Consider the following 21,619-nt stretch of genomic DNA (forward strand, 5'->3'; position numbering starts at 1 on the left):
CAAGCTCCTGCTCTAGCAAGTCCTGCTAAGCTGAGTCAGAGGAGTGGTGGTTTGTGGTGTTGTTTAACACCAGGCTGACACTCTGTTTGAGGTGTTGTTTAACACCAGGCTGACACTCTGTAGTGTTGTTTAACACCAGGCTGACACTCTGTTTGTGGTGTTGTTTAACACCAGGCTGACACTCTGTTTGTGGTGTTGTTTAACACCAGGCTGACACTCTGTTTGTAGTGTTGTTTAACACCAGGCTGACACTCTGTTTGTAGTGTTGTTTAACACCAGGCTGACACTCTGTTTGTGGTGTTGTTTAACACCAGGCTGACACTCTGTTTGTGGTGTTGTTTAACACCAGGCTGACACTCTGTTTGTAGTGTTGTTAAACACCAGGCTGACACTCTGTAGTGTTGTTTAACACCAGGCTGACACTCTGTTTGTGGTGTTGTTAAACACCAGGCTGACACTCTGTTTGTGGTGTTGTTTAACACCAGGCTGACACTCTGTTTGTAGTGTTGTTTAACACCAGGCTGACACTCTGTTTGAGGTGTTGTTAAACACCAGGCTGACACTCTGTAGTGTTGTTTAACACCAGGCTGACACTCTGTTTGTAGTGTTGTTTAACACCAGGCTGACACTCTGTTTGTAGTGTTGTTTAACACCAGGCTGACACTCTGTTTGAGGTGTTGTTTAACACCAGGCTGACACTCTGTAGTGTTGTTTAACACCAGGCTGACACTCTGTTTGTAGTGTTGTTTAACACCAGGCTGACACTCTGTTTGTGGTGTTGTTTAACACCAGGCTGACACCCTGTAGTGTTGTTAAACACCAGGCTGACACTCTGTTTGTAGTGTTGTTTAACACCAGGCTGACACTCTGTTTGTGGTGTTGTTTAACACCAGGCTGACACTCTGTAGTGTTGTTTAACACCAGGCTGACACTCTGTTTGTGGTGTTGTTTAACACCAGGCTGACACTCTGTTTGTAGTGTTGTTTAACACCAGGCTGACACTCTGTTTGTAGTGTTGTTTAACACCAGGCTGACACTCTGTAGTGTTGTTTAACACCAGGCTGACACTCTGTTTGTAGTGTTGTTTAACACCAGGCTGACACTCTGTTTGTAGTGTTGTTTAACACCAGGCTGACACTCTGTTTGTGGTGTTGTTTAACACCAGGCTGACACTCTGTTTGTAGTGTTGTTTAACACCCGGCTGACACTCTGTAGTGTTGTTTAACACCAGGCTGACACTCTGTAGTGTTGTTTAACACCAGGCTGACACTCTGTTTGTAGTGTTGTTTAACACCAGGCTGACACTCTGTTTGTGGTGTTGTTTAACACCAGGCTGACACTCTGTTTGTGGTGTTGTTTAACACCAGGCTGACACTCTGTAGTGTTGTTTAACACCCGGCTGACACTCTGTTTGTGGTGTTGTTTAACACCAGGCTGACACTCTGTAGTGTTGTTTAACACCAGGCTGACACTCTGTTTGTAGTGTTGTTTAACACCAGGCTGACACTCTGTTTGTAGTGTTGTTTAACACCAGGCTGACACTCTGTAGTGTTGTTTAACACCAGGCTGACACTCTGTTTGTGGTGTTGTTAAACACCAGGCTGACACTCTGTTTGTGGTGTTGTTTAACACCAGGCTGACACTCTGTTTGTGGTGTTGTTTAACACCAGGCTGACACTCTGTAGTGTTGTTTAACACCAGGCTGACACTCTGTTTGTAGTGTTGTTTAACACCAGGCTGACACTCTGTTTGTGGTGTTGTTTAACACCAGGCTGACACTCTGTTTGTAGTGTTGTTTAACACCAGGCTGACACTCTGTTTGTAGTGTTGTTTAACACCAGGCTGACACTCTGTAGTGTTGTTTAACACCAGGCTGACACTCTGTAGTGTTGTTTAACACCAGGCTGACACTCTGTTTGTAGTGTTGTTTAACACCCGGCTGACACTCTGTTTGTGGTGTTGTTAAACACCAGGCTGACACTCTGTTTGTGGTGTTGTTTAACACCAGGCTGACACTCTGTTTGTAGTGTTGTTTAACACCAGGCTGACACTCTGTTTGTAGTGTTGTTTAACACCAGGCTGACACTCTGTTTGTAGTGTTGTTTAACACCAGGCTGACACTCTGTTTGTAGTGTTGTTTAACACCAGGCTGACACTCTGTTTGTGGTGTTGTTTAACACCAGGCTGACACTCTGTTTGTGGTGTTGTTTAACACCAGGCTGACACTCTGTAGTGTTGTTTAACACCCGGCTGACACTCTGTTTGTAGTGTTGTTTAACACCAGGCTGACACTCTGTTTGTGGTGTTGTTTAACACCAGGCTGACACTCTGTTTGTAGTGTTGTTTAACACCAGGCTGACACTCTGTTTGTAGTGTTGTTTAACACCAGGCTGACACTCTGTTTGTAGTGTTGTTTAACACCAGGCTGACACTCTGTTTGTGGTGTTGTTTAACACCAGGCTGACACTCTGTTTGTGGTGTTGTTTAACACCAGGCTGACACTCTGTAGTGTTGTTTAACACCCGGCTGACACTCTGTTTGTAGTGTTGTTTAACACCAGGCTGACACTCTGTTTGTAGTGTTGTTTAACACCAGGCTGACACTCTGTAGTGTTGTTTAACACCAGGCTGACACTCTGTTTGTGGTGTTGTTTAACACCAGGCTGACACTCTGTTTGTGGTGTTGTTTAACACCAGGCTGACACTCTGTTTGTAGTGTTGTTTAACACCAGGCTGACACTCTGTTTGTAGTGTTGTTTAACACCAGGCTGACACTCTGTTTGTGGTGTTGTTTAACACCAGGCTGACACTCTGTTTGTAGTGTTGTTTAACACCAGGCTGTTTGTGTGTAATGTTCTGTCATATTCCTGTTTGTTCCTTGTTTGTTTTTATGGACATGATTCTTCTGCAAAACCAATTTCCCCTCGAGGAATGATAATGCTTTCTACCACTACCATCTGTAACTATGTTTCATTGATTTGAATGCTTCAGACCGGTTAGTCATATCTCTAGCTATGAGGATGTTTCAGACCGGTCAGTCATATCTCTAGCTTTGAGGATGTTTCAGACCGGTCAGTCATATCTCTAGCTATGAGGATGTTTCAGACCGGTCAGTCATATCTCTAGCTATGAGGATGTTTCAGACCGGTCAGTCATATCTCTAGCTATGAGGATGTTTCAGACCGGTCAGTCATATCTCTAGCTATGATGATGTTTCAGACCGGTCAGTCATATCTCTAACTATGAGGATGTTTCAGACCGGTCAGTCATATCTCTAGCTATGAGGATGTTTCAGACCTGTCAGTCATATCTCTAGCTATGAGGACGTTTCAGACCGGTCAGTCATATCTCTAGCTATGAGGATATTTCAGACCGGTCAGTCATATCTCTAGCTATGAGGATGTTTCAGACCGGTCAGTCATATCTCTAGCTATGAGGATGTTTCAGACCGGTCAGTCATATCTCTAGCTATGAGGATGTTTCAGACCGGTCAGTCATATCTCTAACTATGAGGATGTTTCTGGCTCTGTTGGTCTGGGCAGGAGGGGAGGATAAATCCAACCCACGACTTGTTCCTTCCATCAACAGTGTGAGTGACAGACCAGGGACACAATAGCTCATGAAAAGACAATTAGGGGAAAAAAAAAAAATGTTTTAGATTTCTGTCATTTACCAGACACACTTATCCTGAGTGACTTACAGTAGTGAGTCCATACATTTTCATACTGGTCCCCCGTGGGAATCGAACTCACAACCCTGGCGTTGGAAGTGCCATGCTCTACCAAATGAGCCACACAGGAGTTCAGGCCAGGGAATCGAACTCACAACCCTGGCGTTGGAAGTGCCATGCTCTACCAACTGAGCCACACAGGAGTTCAGGTCAGGGAATCAAACCCACAACCCTGGCGTTGGAAGTGCCATGCTCTACCAACTGAGCCACACAGGAGTTCAGGTCAGGGAATCAAACCCACAACCCTGGCATTGGAAGTGCCATGCTCTACCAACTGAGCCACACAGGAGTTCAGGCCAGGGAATTAATATAAAACATATAACATAGTAGAAAGTAACTAGATACTAGAAAGTCATTGATTTGTGCTACACGTTAGCGTGGCTACAGTATGAATGGGAAGCTGGAGTTTAAGGTGTGGATATAGAACAGATAATATACTGGTTTGTTATGGCCATCCAATGGCATCTAATGAAGCAATAAGGCATGAGGAGGTGTAGTATATGGCCAATATACCACGGCTAAGGGCTGTTCTTATGCACGACACAACGCGGAGTGTCTGGACACAGCCCTTAGCCGTGGTATATTGGCTGTATATCACAAACTCCCGAGGTGCCTTATTGCTATTATAAACTGTTTACCAACGCAGTTAGAGCAGTAAAAATAAATGTTTTATCATACCCGTAGTATATGGTCTGATATATCACGTCTGTCAGCCAATCAGCATTCAGGGATCGATCCACCCAGTTTATAATGATGTATAAACACTGTACTGTACCTCTCCCCCCCGGTCGTCCATCCTGTCCGTTGGTCCCAGGGAACCCTGGTCTGCCTGTGGGCCCCCCCTCTCCCTGTGGCCCTGGCAGACCCCTGCGACCGGGCTCTCCTGGAGGTCCCGGTACAGTCCTCACAGACACTGACTGGCTGGGGATCTGGTTCAGGATGGAGCTGTAGCGAGACAGGTGACCTGAGGGAGGAAGAGAGGAGGGGAGGGGAGGGAGAGGTTTGGGTGTGAGTCGGATGAGAGATTGTTGTAGAGAACAGTATGTATGGACAAAAATAACTAGAGGGAGAGAAAGATAGAGAGTGAAGTGAAGAGAGAGAGAAGCTGGGTTGAGAACTCACTCTGAATCAGTTGCTCACACACTTGGCGTGCTAAGGCCCTGACGGTAGCTTGAGACTGGAGGTCTCCCTAGAAAACAAACAAAAAGCACTGGATTGACGCAGCTACACACACAAACACAGCTACACACACACACACAGCTACACACACACAGCTACACACACAGCTACACACACAGCTACACACACAGCTACACACACACAGCTACACACACACACACACACACACACACACACACACACACACACACACACACACACACACACACACACACACACACACACACACACACACACAGCTACACACACACAGCTACACACACACAGCTACACACACACACACACACACACACACACACACACACACACACACACACACACACACACACACACACACACACACACACACACACACACACACACACACACACACACACACACACACACACACACACACACACACACACACAGAACACTCCCAGGGGGCATGTTTAATGAACTAGTCTGTGTGTGTGTGGGCGTTTAATAACTCCACTCCACCTTTAACTCTGAGGCTGGGGGCCTTTTGTGTTGAAGTCTCCCAACAATCCAAGAGACTGGCCAGAAAATAACACAGAGCTTTAATCTTACAAAGCAAAGAGGTTTTGATCCAAGGCTATTTAACATGAACACAGCATCCTGCTAAAAGGCTTGAATAAACACAGTGTACCTGGATGGCTGGGGTTTGATTTAACTGTTCTAGCAGGACTTGCATGAACTCATAGAAAACACACTGTGGAGCTATAAACTGAGGGACGAAGGCAGAGAGCTGTGAAGAGACAACTGCATCCCAAACTGCACCCTAGTCCCTATATAGTGCACTACTTATGACCAAGACCCATAGGGCTCTGATCAAAAGTAGTGCACTATATAGGGAATAGGGTGCCATTTGGGATGGATGTTTCATCTGAGACACAGGGCTGTTAGAGAGCCTCTTAATCCCAGAGCTGATGAACTGCAATTATGCCTGATTTGAGGTTTGAAGCTACGAAAGTATTTCTACACTCCACTTGAATATAAACTGTGTCAAACGAAGCATTGGTCTGAGAGTGAACTTACCCGTTCACCCTTGTCTCCTTTGGTACCAGCAGAGCCCTGTAACAGAGATAATATATTATAAACATCCTTTGGTACCAGCAGGGCCCTGTAACAGAGATAATATATTATAAACATCCTTTGGTACCAGCAGAGCCCTGTAACAGAGATAATATATTATAAACATCCTTTGGTACCAGCAGAGCCCTGTAACAGAGATAATATATTATAAACATCCTTTGGTACCAGCAGAGCCCTGTAACAGAGATAATATATTATAAACATCCTTTGGTACCAGCAGGGCCCTGTAACAGAGATAATATATTATAAACATCCTTTGGTACCAGCAGAGCCCTGTAACAGAGATAATATATTATAAACATCCTTTGGTACCAGCAGGGCCCTGTAACAGAGATAATATATTATAAACATCCTTTGGTACCAGCAGGGCCCTGTAACAGAGATAATATATTATAAACATTCGTTGGTACCAGCAGGGCCCTGTAACAGAGATAGTATATTATAAACATTCGTTGGTACCAGCAGGGCCCTGTAACAGAGATAATATATTATAAACATATTTTGGTACCAGCGGGGCCCTGTAACAGAGATAATATATTATAAACATCCTATGGTACCAGCAGAGCCCTGTAACAGAGATAATATATTATAAACATCCTTTGGTACCAGCAGGGCCCTGTAACAGAGATGATATATTATAAACATCCTTTGGTACCAGCAGGGCCCTGTAACAGAGATAATATATTATAAACATCCTATGGTACCAGCAGGGCCCTGTAACAGAGATAATATATTATAAACATCCTTTGGTATAAGCAGGGACCTGTAACAGAGATAATATATTATAAAGACACTTCTCTTTGGAAATGTAATGGGAGGAAGAGTATGCCTGGTCATTTTTCTCCCACTAAGTTTCAAAGTGCTTTTGTTCTGACTCACAGTCTGTTTAGTAAAGCTTGTCCAAGTCCCCTGTAGTAGAAACACTGTGACTGTTAGAGAGGTTTATGACCTGCTGGATCGTTGTGCTGTCTGTTTTCCTTCGCCAAACACATAAAGCAAATGGATGCATATGTGAGCTAACACATTAGACACCAGAGACCGAAAGCTCTCATAAATATCATGGCCATTTAACGGTTCTGATATCATGCATGTAACTTGGACCACAGTGTTTGAGGAGAAAGGTCATTCGATCTTTTGTGAAACATGGAGTCATGCATCGACTACTACTACGCGTGTGTGTGTGTGTGTGTGTGTGTGTGTGTGTGTGTGTGTGTGTGTGTGTGTGTGTGTGTGTGTGTGTGTGTGTGTGTGTGTGTGCGTGTGCGTGTGTGTGTGTCAGGTGTAGAGTATATTCCAGGAATAATATGCCAAGAGTGGACACTGGAGGAGAGAGGTGGAGCTCAGCGTGGACCCTAGCTGATCCTCTACCTCTCATCGCCATGACAACCACACTGACAAGACACACACTCACACAGCCAGTCAGACTAGAGCTCTCCTGAGACCCGTGGAAAAGGGCAGCTATGACAAGTGTCTGAACATTTTAGTGGGATGTGACCAGATTACAGTGAAGTACAAGGTTTTACTTAGCAAGAAGAAGATGGGACTGAGAACCTAGGAAACATGAGAGAGGAAACATGACAGAGGAACCACGAGAGAGACCATAATATGCCATATGGGAGAACTTCTACATGGGAGAGCCACCTGCTTTGAGGCACACAATATGAAACACGAACAGCTGCCACCATATCCATCCACAGAATGGATGCTGACGTTGCTAACCCTTATAAAACAGCCACCAACATCTCATATTGTAATCCAAACAAACCCAAGGCTGGAGGTTTCTCACAGGCTAATGATCCTCATGTGTAGAGTCAGATATCTAGCTGGTCACAGGCTAATGATCCTCATGTGTAGAGACAGATATCTAGCTGGTCACAGGCTAATGATCCTCATGTGTAGAGACAGATATCTAGCTGGTCACAGGCTAATGATCCTCATGTGTAGAGTCAGATATCTAGCTGGTCACAGGCTAATGATCCTCATGTGAAGAACCAGATATCTAGCTGGTCACAGGCTAATGATCCTCATGTGTAGAGACAGATATCTAGCTGGTCACAGGCTAATGATCCTCATGTGTAGAGACAGATATCTAGCTGGTCACAGGCTAATGATCCTCATGTGTAGAGTCAGATATCTAGCTGGTCACAGGCTAATGATCCTCATGTGTAGAGACAGACATCTAGCTGGTCACAGGCTAATGATCCTCATGTGTAGAGACAGATATCTAGCTGGTCACAGGCTAATGATCTTCATGTGAAGAGTCAGATATCTAGCTGGTCACAGGCTAATGATATTCATGTGAAGAGACAGATATCTAGCTGGTCACAGGCTAATGATCTTCATGTAAAGAGACAGATATCTAGCTGGTCACAGGCTAATGATCTTCCTGTGTAGAGTCAGATATCTAGCTGGTCACAGGCTAATGATCCTCATGTGTAGAGACAGATATCTAGCTGGTCACAGGCTAATGATCTTCATGTGAAGAGTCAGATATCTAGCTGGTCACAGGCTAATGATCCTCATGTGTAGAGACAGATATCTAGCTGGTCACAGGCTAATGATATTCATGTGAAGAGACAGATATCTAGCTGGTCACAGGCTAATGATCTTCATGTAAAGAGACAGATATCTAGCTGGTCACAGGCTAATGCTCTTCATGTGAAGAGACAGATATCTAGCTGGTCACAGGCTAATGATCTTCATGTGTAGAGTCAGATATCTAGCTGGTCACAGGCTAATGATCTTCATGTGAAGAGACAGATATCTAGCTGGTCACAGGCTAATGATCTTCCTGTGAAGAGCCAGATATCTAGCTGGTCACAGGCTAATGATCTTCCTGTGTAGAGTCAGATATCTAGCTGGTCATAGGCTAATGATCTTCATGTGAAGAGACAGATATCTAGCTGGTCACAGGCTAATGATCCTCATGTGAAGAGACAGATATCTAGCTGGTCACAGGCTAATGATCCTCATGTGTAGAGACAGATATCTAGCTGGTCACAGGCTAATGATCCTCATGTGAAGAGACAGATATCTAGCTGGTCACAGGCTAATGATCTTCTTGTGAAGATATAGATATCTAGCTGGTCACAGGCTAATGATCCTCATGTGTAGAGACAGATATCTAGCTGGTCACAGGCTAATGATCCTCATGTGTAGAGACAGATATCTAGCTGGTCACAGGCTAATGATCCTCATGTGTAGAGACAGACATCTAGCTGGTCACAGGCTAATGATCCTCATGTGAAGAGACATATCTAGCTGGTCACAGGCTAATGATCTTCATGTGAAGAGACAGATATCTAGCTGGTCACAGGCTAATGATCTTCATGTGAAGAGACAGATATCTAGCTGGTCACAGGCTAATGATCCTCATGTGTAGAGTCAGATATCTAGCTGGTCACAGGCTAATGATCCTCATGTGAAGAGACAGATATCTAGCTGGTCACAGGCTAATGATCTTCATGTGAAGAGACAGATATCTAGCTGGTCACAGGCTAATGATCTTCCTGTGTAGAGTCAGATATCTAGCTGGTCACAGGCTAATGATCTTCATGTGAAGAGACAGATATCTAGCTGGTCACAGGCTAATGATCCTCATGTGAAGAGACAGATATCTAGCTGGTCACAGGCTAATGATCCTCATGTGTAGAGACAGATATCTAGCTGGTCACAGGCTAATGATCCTCATGTGAAGAGACAGATATCTAGCTGGTCACAGGCTAATGATCTTCTTGTGAAGATATAGATATCTAGCTGGTCACAGGCTAATGATCCTCATGTGTAGAGACAGATATCTAGCTGGTCACAGGCTAATGATCCTCATGTGTAGAGACAGATATCTAGCTGGTCACAGGCTAATGATCCTCATGTGTAGAGACAGACATCTAGCTGGTCACAGGCTAATGATCCTCATGTGAAGAGACATATCTAGCTGGTCACAGGCTAATGATCTTCATGTGAAGAGACAGATATCTAGCTGGTCACAGGCTAATGATCTTCATGTGAAGAGACAGATATCTAGCTGGTCACAGGCTAATGATCCTCATGTGTAGAGTCAGATATCTAGCTGGTCACAGGCTAATGATCTTCATGTGAAGAGACAGATATCTAGCTGGTCACAGGCTAATGATCCTCATGTGTAGAGTCAGATATCTAGCTGGTCACAGGCTAATGATCTTCATGTGAAGAGACAGATATCTAGCTGGTCACAGGCTAATGATCTTCATGTGAAGAGACAGATATCTAGCTGGTCACAGGCTAATGATCCTCATGTGTAGAGACAGATATCTAGCTGGTCACAGGCTAATGATCTTCATGTGAAGAGACAGATATCTAGCTGGTCACAGGCTAATGATCTTCCTGTGAAGAGACAGATATCTAGCTTGGATCAGGCTGTTGCTGTTTTGATGTGTGGGAAACAATGAAAGCCTTGGTCTTTCTGTCAGCCACACACACACACACACACACACATATTCTCTCTGGCTCTCTCTGCTGTCCCCCAGGCCTGTGATTTATGGTGTGCTCCAGAGCCAAACGGTGCTTGTCTTTTAGCCCAGGGCTGAAGTGGCTGAATGGGCTGGATTCAGCTGTATTAACTGTCACCAGCCTCAGGCCATCATCACACCAACAGTTGGCTCATCTCTCTCTCTGGTCCTCCGCTCTGCTCCGGGAGGCAGAGGAGACATTATAGACGGAGGCGTTGAAGACACCATAAACAACAGATGGAGACGTTGAAGACACATAAACAACAGATGGAGACACCATAAACAACAGATGAGACGTTGAAGACACCATAAACAACAGATGAGACGTTGAAGACACCATAAACAACAGATGGAGGTGTTGAAGACACCATAAACAACAGATGAGACGTTGAAGACACCATAAACAACAGATGAGACATTGAAGACACCATAAACAACAGATGAAGACGTTGAAGACACCATAAACAACAGAAGAAGACGTTGAAGACACCATAAACAACAGATGAGACATTGAAGACACCATAAACAACAGTTGAAGACACCATAAACAACAGATGAAGACACCATAAACAACAGATGGAGGTGATGGAGACACCATAAACAACAGATGAAGACGTTGAAGACACCATAAACAACAGATGGAGACACCATAAACAACAGATGAGACGTTGAAGACACCATAAACAACAGATGGAGACACTATAAACAACAGATGGAGACACCATAAACAACAGATGAAGACGTTGAAGACACCATAAACAACAGATGGAGACACTATAAACAACAGATGGAGACGTCGAAGACACCATAAACAACAGATGGAGACGTCGAAGACACCATAAACAACAGATGGAGACGTTGAAGACACCATAAACAACAGATGGAGACGTTGAAGACACCATAAACAACAGATGAAGACATTGAAGACACCATAAACAACAGATGGAGACGTTGAAGACACCATAAACAACAGATGGAGACACCATAAACAACAGATGGAGGTGTTGAAGACACCATAAACAACAGATGGAGACGTCGAAGACACCATAAACAACAGATGGAGACGTCGAAGACACCATAAACAACAGATGGAGACGTTGAAGACACCATAAACAACAGATGGAGACGTTGAAGACACCATTAACAACAGATGCAGACGTTGAAGACACCATAAACAACAGATGGAGACGTTGAAGACACCATAAACAACAGATGGAGACGTTGAAGACACCATAAACAACAGATGAAGACGTTGAAGACACCATAACCAACAGATGGAGACGTCGAAGACACCATAAACAACAGATGGAGACGTCGAAGACACCATAAACAATAGATGGAGACGTCGAAGACACCATAAACAACAGATGGAGACGTTGAAGACACCATAAACAACAGATGGAGACGTTGAAGACACCATAAACAACAGATGAAGACGTTGAAGACACCATAACCAACAGATGGAGACGTCGAAGACACCATAAACAACAGATGGAGACGTCGAAGACACCATAAACAACAGATGGAGACGTTGAAGACACCATAAACAACAGATGGAGACGTCGAAGACACCATAAACAACAGATGGAGACGTTGAAGACACCATAAACAACAGATGGAGACGTTGAAGACACCATTAACAACAGATGCAGACGTTGAAGACACCATAAACAACAGATGGAGACGTTGAAGACACCATAAACAACAGATGGAGACGTTGAAGACACCATAAACAACAGATGAAGACGTTGAAGACACCATAACCAACAGATGGAGACGTCGAAGACACCATAAACAACAGATGGAGACGTCGAAGACACCATAAACAATAGATGGAGACACCATAAACAACAGATGAGACGTTGAAGACACCATAAACAACAGATGGAGACACTATAAACAACAGATGGAGACACCATAAACAACAGATGAAGACGTTGAAGACACCATAAACAACAGATGGAGACACTATAAACAACAGATGGAGACGTCGAAGACACCATAAACAACAGATGGAGACGTCGAAGACACCATAAACAACAGATGGAGACGTTGAAGACACCATAAACAACAGATGGAGACGTTGAAGACACCATAAACAACAGATGAAGACATTGAAGACACCATAAACAACAGATGGAGACGTTGAAGACACCATAAACAACAGATGGAGACACCATAAACAACAGATGGAGGTGTTGAAGACACCATAAACAACAGATGGAGACGTCGAAGACACCATAAACAACAGATGGAGACGTCGAAGACACCATAAACAACAGATGGAGACGTTGAAGACACCATAAACAACAGATGGAGACGTTGAAGACACCATTAACAACAGATGCAGACGTTGAAGACACCATAAACAACAGATGGAGACGTTGAAGACACCATAAACAACAGATGGAGACGTTGAAGACACCATAAACAACAGATGAAGACGTTGAAGACACCATAACCAACAGATGGAGACGTCGAAGACACCATAAACAACAGATGGAGACGTCGAAGACACCATAAACAATAGATGGAGACGTCGAAGACACCATAAACAACAGATGGAGACGTTGAAGACACCATAAACAACAGATGGAGACGTTGAAGACACCATAAACAACAGATGAAGACGTTGAAGACACCATAACCAACAGATGGAGACGTCGAAGACACCATAAACAACAGATGGAGACGTCGAAGACACCATAAACAACAGATGGAGACGTTGAAGACACCATAAACAACAGATGGAGACGTCGAAGACACCATAAACAACAGATGGAGACGTTGAAGACACCATAAACAACAGATGGAGACGTTGAAGACACCATTAACAACAGATGCAGACGTTGAAGACACCATAAACAACAGATGGAGACGTTGAAGACACCATAAACAACAGATGGAGACGTTGAAGACACCATAAACAACAGATGAAGACGTTGAAGACACCATAACCAACAGATGGAGACGTCGAAGACACCATAAACAACAGATGGAGACGTCGAAGACACCATAAACAATAGATGGAGACGTCGAAGACACCATAAACAACAGATGGAGACGTCGAAGACACCATAAACAACAGATGGAGACGTTGAAGACACCATAAACAACAGATGAAGACGTTGAAGACACCATAACCAACAGATGGAGACGTCGAAGACACCATAAACAACAGATGGAGACGTCGAAGACACCATAAACAACAGATGGAGACGTTGAAGACACCATAAACAACAGATGGAGACGTTGAAGACACCATAAACAACAGATGAAGACGTTGAAGACACCATAACCAACAGATGGAGACGTCGAAGACACCATAAACAACAGATGGAGACGTCGAAGACACCATAAACAATAGATGGAGACGTCGAAGACACCATAAACAACAGATGGAGACGTCGAAGACACCATAAACAACAGATGGAGACGTTGAAGACACCATAAACAATAGATGGAGACGTCGAAGACACCATAAACAACAGATGAAGACACCATAAACAACAGATGGAGACACCATAAACAACAGATGGAGACGTTGAAGACACCATAAACAATAGATGGAGACGTCGAAGACACCATAAACAACAGATGGAGACACCATAAACAACAGATGGAGACGTTGAAGACACCATAAACAACAGATGAAGACGTTGAAGACACCATAAACAACAGATGGAGACACCATAAACAACAGATGGAGACGTTGAAGACACCATAAACAACAGATGAGACGTTGAAGACACCATAAACAACAGATGGAGACGTTGAAGACACCATAAACAATAGATGGAGACGTTGAAGACACCATAAACAACAGATGGAGACGTTGAAGACACCATAAACAACAGATGGAGACACCATAAACAACAGATGGAGACACCATAAACAACAGATGGAGACGTTGAAGACACCATAAACAACAGATGGAGATGTTGAAGACACCATAAACAACAGATGAGACGTTGAAGACACCATAAACAACAGATGAAGACAACATAAACAACAGATGGAGGTGTTGAATATTCTTCCATTTCAGGGATGTACAGTACAGTGGACATTGTGTAGGAAGACCATGGAAGGTCCCTCAATATGGGACCATTGACAGGTAGAGGACAGGAAACGTTGGCCCATGCAAATCTTGTCGTAACCCGATCAACTTCTTTCAACAGACCTGGGTGGTCTGATGGTGAGTCAATCAACCAACCAAGGGTTTGAATATCAGTTAGTTTACTTACAGGTGGTCCCTGGTCTCCCAGGGGTCCAGGAGAGCCACTTCCACCAGGGGCCCCGGGGGCTCCAGGACTGCCCTGGTAGAGAGACACATGATCAAGGATGAAATAATAAACTACATGTTAAGTCAACTTATGCACATTTCATGCATGGATATGAATTGGAATTGAACCGTAATATTTGTAGAGTGAGAGAGAGAGGAAAGGGATTTACAGCAGCACTTACGACGGGCCCTGTAGTACCCTGCTGTCCTTGTGGTCCATCCTTCCCAGGCAGGCCCTTAGAATAGATCAGACAGGATCAACACATAAACTACTGCTTTCCCAGACAGTCTCTTAGAACATATCAGACAGGATCCTTTCCCAGACAGTCTCTTAGAACATATCAGACAGGATCCTTTCCCAGACAGTCTCTTAGCACAGAACAGACAGGATCAACACATAAACTACTGCTTTCCCAGACAGTCTCTTAGAACATATCAGACAGGATCCTTTCCCAGACAGTCTCTTAGAACATATCAGACAGGATCCTTTCCCAGACAGTCTCTTAGCACAGAACAGACAGGATCAACACATAAACTACTGCTTTCCCAGGCAGTCTCTTAGAACAGACAGGATCCTTTCCCAGACAGTCTCTTAGAACAGAACAGACAGGATCAACACATAAACTACTGCTTTCCCAGACAGGCCCTTAGAACAGATCAGCCAGGATCAACACCTAAACTACTGCTTTCCCAGACAGTCTCTTAGCACAGAACAGACAGGATCAACACATAAACTACTGCTTTCCCAGGCAGTCTCTTAGAACAGACAGGATCCTTTCCCAGACAGTCTCTTAGAACATATCAGACAGGATCCTTTCCCAGACAGTCTCTTAGAACAGATCAGCCAGGATCAACACCGAAACTACTGCTTTCTCAGACAGTCTCTTAGAACAGATCAGCCAGGATCCTTTCTCAGACAGTCTCTTAGAACAGATCAGCCAGGATCAACACCTAAACTACTGCTTTCTCAGACAGGCCCTTAGAACAGAACAGACAGGATCAACACATACTGCACTTTATACAGTTAGTATTAGCCTGAACACTGAACATAACCTCCCATTATCAAAACACCAATGAATTCTGCAGAGATTCTTCATTAAAACCAAATAGCCTGAAACCCTCCAGAACAACACTAATGATAATGGCAGGATAATGTGTACAGTAAGAGTCAGCGCTTAAATGGTTTGTTATGTTTGTCTGGCTGACCTCTGGCTGACCTCTGGGAGCTGGCAACGGTATCCACACTTACAGTGACAAACTGTAAAAGTCCGTGAGATACTGTAATCAACCCGCCGGGCTTATCCTAAAGCTTTCAGACACACAGATGAATGGGTCACGTAGGAAAACAGGTGAGAAGGCATTATGGTGCTAGTCTGGTATTCAAACGAAATGTCGCTCCATTTCATTAGTTGTTTCATAATAGTGAAACAGAGTGATATTCAGTTTGTATTCCAGGCTATTATGGTGCAGCATGCATGGTTGTGTGAACACCAGTTGATGATTCAAGTGAGGACAATCCCAAATCTGCTTACATAGCAGCTCAACACGATTAAATAAAGATAGAATTATATCATCATTTGGATTGGAGTGAACATGAATAATGCACAATCTGTCATGACATGGTTTTAACTTACAAAGGTTAAGTTGTCATTTTCAATTTCTTTGTAAATTGCCAGAGTGATACCAACAACCATGTGCCTGTCCTTGCTTCAAAACGTAACGTCTGTCAAGGTTCACATCACGACTAAATGGACACTTGACTGTAAAAAATATATATATATTTTTATTTTACTTTTATTTAACTAGGCAAGTCAGTTAAGAACAAATTCTTATTTTACAATGACGGCCTATCCCGGCCAAACTCGGACGATGCTGGGCCAATTGTGCACCGCCCTATGGGACTCCCAATCACGTCCGGGTGTCTGTAGTGACGCCTCTAGCACTGAGATGCAGTGTCTTAGACCGCTGAACCAGGGTGTCTGTAGTGACGCCTCTAGCACTGAGATGCAGTGTCTTAGACCGCTGAACCAGGGTGTCTGTAGTGACGCCTCTAGCACTGAGATGCAGTGTCTTAGACCGCTGAACCAGGGTGTCTGTAGTGACGCCTCTAGCACTGAGATGCAGTGTCTTAGACCGCTGAACCAGGGTCTGTAGTGAAGCTTCTAGCACTGAGATGCAGTGTCTTAGACCGCTGAACCAGGGTCTGTAGTGACGCTTCTAGCACTGAGATGCAGTGTCTTAGACCGCTGAACCAGGGTGTCTGTAGTGACGCCTCTAGCACTGAGATGCAGTGTCTTAGACCACTGAACCAGGGTGTCTGTAGTGACGCCTCTAGCACTGAGATGCAGTGTCTTAGACCGCTGAACCAGGGTGTCTGTAGTGACTCCTCTAGCACTGAGATGCAGTGTCTTAGACCGCTGAACCAGGGTGTCTGTAGTGACGCCTCTAGCACTGAGATGCAGTGTCTTAGACCGCTGAACCAGGGTGTCTGTAGTGACGCCTCTAGCACTGAGATGCAGTGTCTTAGACCGCTGAACCAGGGTGTCTGTAGTGACGCCTCTAGCACTGAGATGCAGTGTCTTAGACCGCTGAACCAGGGTCTGTAGTGACGCCTCTAGCACTGAGATGCAGTGTCTTAGACCGCTGAACCAGGGTGTCTGTAGTGACGCCTCTAGCACTGAGATGCAGTGTCTTAGACCGCTGCGCCACTCGGGAGCCCGATTGAACCGACTGAAAGTTGCACTACAACCCAAGGAGTGTTTCAGGACAAGCCAATCAGAGAAAGTGTTCCTCATGGGCACATAACCAACACACATCCTCATCTATGACCTATGGCTTGTCTTTTCTATGGTTTTCTGTAGTTCAGCATGGCTGCCTCCAAGCCCATTCTCTTTGCCAGAGTGGGACAACCAGTCCCCCAGTGTGGGAGTCAAGCCCCAGTCAAGCAGTAAACACCTCCCAGTAAAACCTCATAACGAGGCTCTAGAGTGAGGCTTTTTGAAGGTCAAGTGTAGCTAGAGGAGGGGCCAGAAATCAGGGCTGGAGCTGAGATGGGGACTTGTGAAAGCCAAGAGGGGCTGTGGAGTGGGGCTGGAGCTGGGCATAGGGGCTCCTCCATAAAGAAGAGCAGACCCAGAACTGTGGTTTATCACCCTGAGGAATCAAGAAAGGCAAGCCACTTTCTGCCCAAATACAGGGTCAACTAACTGTGTCAAACTGTGATTATGTAATAATTAAGTAAATTAAACACACAAAAATGGGACCTTCTCCAAGGAACAATGGCTAAGGAAATCCCTGGTCTTGTTTAGTCCCAGATAGTTAATTCAGAGAAGAAGGCTATCATGATTAATTATGTCCTGTGTTGCTCTGATTCCCAAGAGGAGGCGACTGTTTTTCTGTTCTGATCTCTCTTGGCATCTCTAAAGATGTTACTAACACAGCCCGCCCCTCTACATCCACAGCTTCATGGCTCTGAGGTGTACAGTTACGTAGTATTCCAGCAGAGTCTTTGGCAACTGGTCAATATTACAGGGAATGGACCAATCAGACACTATCATTTACAGTACAGTAAAGTGTTCCATTCTTCATGAAAATTTACTCTTAAGATGATTTGTAACATTTTAGCTGTAAGCATCATTATCCATGGCATGTATACATCTAGTTAACAGTGTTGACCCCTGAGAGTGATAGAAAGAGCTGTAGTGGTTTGAATAGGATTTTAGAAGATCTTAGAGGATCTTGGGAGTTGTCAGCTTGTGGCTATCGTTGAGGAGCCGGCCGTGAGTGGATAACAAGTTGGAGATTCCACATCACTTTATACTAGTGTTTTCTTTTTCCATATCTGTCGGATCAGTGCAGAACCTGGTGTGATACTAAAGCAGATTCTGATGAGATATACTGTAAGTGGAAAAGTGAAAATCATATGGTAACATCATTGGGAATTAGTTGACTTAATGTCAGGTCAGTTGACCCCTAAAAACCGTTCTGTTGATGTAGCAGCCTATGTTGCTTTCGTCAGTCTTCGGGATAAAAATGTGTATTACGAAGGTTCAAAAGGCATCTCATAACTCGTTTATTTACATCACATTTATTTAAGTGCTGAGTCAGAGTATGAGACATGAAATTGATTCATAGGGAAATCAAAACAGCATTCTGTAAACATCTCGTGATGCTTTAAGCCAGCGATTTAAAGCATCTTGACATAAAAAAAACGTCAGTGTTATGTTTGTGTGAGGAAGGAAACAGAATTACGGCCTTCAAAATATGAAGAAAAAACCATTTGACTTGAATGTTAAAATAGAGTTGAAGAGCTCAGGACGCTCAGGCTTTGAGCAGGTCGTACGAACAGAATAGACATACAACACATCATAGAAATAATGCATCTGTAAGTCAAACTAAATGAATAGACTGTTACCCTCTGTCCAACTGGTCCATCTCTTCCTGGTCCGCCAGGAGACCCACCAATACCCTGCAAAAAAAAATAACAAAATACAGAGTCAAAGTGATTTACAAGATGAGAAACCTTATTAATTCAGGTCTGAATGGTAAATATCTCATTTACAACATGAGAAACCTTATTAATTCAGGTCTGAATGGTAAACATCTCATTTACAACATGAGAAACCTTATTAATTCAGGTCTGAATGGTAAACATCTCATTTACAACATGAGAAACCTTATTAATTCAGGTCTGAATGGTGAACATCTCAACACTTGAACAAAGCTCTGCTGTGTGTATCCAGTCTCCTACAACTCACCCAGCCCATTCCAAACATTATCATAACTTAGCTAGGAGGTTATAAAATATGTATCTTTTGCCACAACTTTACAAGAGTGGTCGTAAAGCATATCAATGAAAGGTGGAGATGTTATGCAGAGAGGAGAGTAGTGGAAGGGAGGGGAGGAGAGGGGAGGGGAGGGGAGGAGAGGGGTGTGATTAATGTTGTGCTGTAAGACCAGATCCTGGCACAAACAACCACCAGCCCTAATATCTTCCCTGTCAGCTATATATATATATACACACGCACGCACGCACGCACGCACGCACGCACGCACGCACGCACGCACGCACGCACGCACGCACGCACGCACGCACGCACGCACGCACGCACGCACACACACACACACACACACACACAGTCCCCATCCTGGCCCTGAGAGATGTGGCTATGAAGAGAGAGGCAGAGAGCAGAGGCAGCAAGGCCAACAGATTAAGTGATCATATTTCTCTACCACCAGCCAGACCCTACCAGCCACTCTGGTCCTCTCTACCAGACCCTACCAGCCACTCTGGTCCTCTCTACCAGACCCTACCAGCCACTCTGGTCCTCTCTACCAGACCCTACCAGCCACTCTGGTCCTCTCTACCAGACCCTACCAGTCACTCTGGTCCTCTCTACCAGACCCTACCAGCCACTCTGGTCCTCTCTACCAGACCCTACCAGCCACTCTGGTCCTCTCTACCAGACCCTACCAGCCACTCTGGTCCTCTCTACCAGACCCTACCAGCCACTCTGGTCCTCTCTACCAGACCCTACCAGTCACTCTGGTCCTCTCTACCAGACCCTACCAGTCACTCTGGTCTTCTCTACCAGACCCTACCAGCCACTCTGGTCCTCTCTACCAGACCCTACCAGCCACTCTGGTCCTCTCTACCAGACCCTACCAGCCACTCTGGTCCTCTCTACCAGACCCTACCAGCCACTCTGGTCCTCTCTACCAGACCCTACCAGCCACTCTGGTCCTCTCTACCAGACCCTACCAGTCACTCTGGTCTTCTCTACCAGACCCTACCAGTCACTCTGGTCCTCTCTACCAGACCCTACCAGTCACTCTGGTCCTCTCTACCACCAGCCAGACGCTACCAGTCACTCTGGTCCTCTCTACCAGACCCTACCAGCCACTCTGGTCCTCTCTACCAGACCCTACCAGTCACGCTGGTCTTCTCTACCAGACCCTACCAGTCACTCTGGTCCTCTCTACCAGACCCTACCAGTCACTCTGGTCCTCTCTACCACCAGCCAGACTCTACCAGTCACTCTGGTCCTCTCTACCACCGTCCAGACCCTACCAGTCACTCTGGTCCTCTCTACCACCAGCCAGACCCTACCAGTCACTCTGGTCCTCTCTACCACCAGCCAGACCCTACCAGTCACTCTGGTGCTCTCTACCACCAGCCAGACCCTACCAGTCACTCTGGTCCTCTCTACCACCAGCCAGACTCTACCAGTCACTCTGGTCCTCTCTACCACCAGCCAGACTCTACCAGTCACTCTGGTCCTCTCTACCACCAGCCAGACCCTACCAGTCACTCTGGTCCTCTCTACCACCAGCCAGACTCTACCAGTCACTCTGGTCCTCTCTACCACCAGCCAGACCCTACCAGTCACTCTGGTGCTCTCTACCACCAGCCAGACCCTACCAGTCACTCTGGTCCTCTCTACCACCAGCCAGACCCTACCAGTCACTCTGGTCCTCTCTACCACCAGCCAGACTCTACCAGTCACTCTGGTCCTCTCTACCACCAGCCAGACCCTACCAGTCACTCTGGTCCTCTCTACCACCAGCCAGACCCTACCAGTCACTCTGGTCCTCTCTACCACCAGCCAGACTCTACCAGTCACTCTGGTCCTCTCTACCACCAGCCAGACTCTACCAGTCACTCTGGTGCTCTCTACCACCAGCCATACTCTACCAGTCACTCTGGTCCTCTCTACCAGCAGCCAGACTCTACCAGTTACTCTGGTCCTCTCTACCACCAGCCAGACTCTACCAGTCACTCTGGTCCTCTCTACCAGACCCTACCAGTCACTCTGGTCCTCTCTACCAGAAATCCAGGATAAATCAA

General features: G+C 45.2%; 1 protein-coding gene across 1 annotated transcript in view; it reads right to left on the bottom strand.

The window, feature by feature from the left end:
- Nucleotides 1-21,619, bottom strand: part of col14a1a (collagen, type XIV, alpha 1a) — a 237,202-nt gene that overhangs the window by 17,423 nt on the left and 198,160 nt on the right. Inside the window, exons 40-45 of the mRNA XM_038995206.1 lie at nucleotides 19,187-19,240; nucleotides 14,955-15,008; nucleotides 14,735-14,806; nucleotides 5,947-5,982; nucleotides 4,852-4,918; nucleotides 4,505-4,693 (exon numbers count right to left, since the gene is read on the bottom strand). Coding sequence (XP_038851134.1) covers nucleotides 4,505-4,693; nucleotides 4,852-4,918; nucleotides 5,947-5,982; nucleotides 14,735-14,806; nucleotides 14,955-15,008; nucleotides 19,187-19,240 — 472 coding nt within the window. The remainder of the gene's footprint in view (nucleotides 1-4,504; nucleotides 4,694-4,851; nucleotides 4,919-5,946; nucleotides 5,983-14,734; nucleotides 14,807-14,954; nucleotides 15,009-19,186; nucleotides 19,241-21,619) is intronic.

The sequence above is a fragment of the Salvelinus namaycush genome, chromosome 5, assembly GCF_016432855.1.
Source record: "Salvelinus namaycush isolate Seneca chromosome 5, SaNama_1.0, whole genome shotgun sequence".
NCBI lineage: Eukaryota > Metazoa > Chordata > Actinopteri > Salmoniformes > Salmonidae > Salvelinus > Salvelinus namaycush.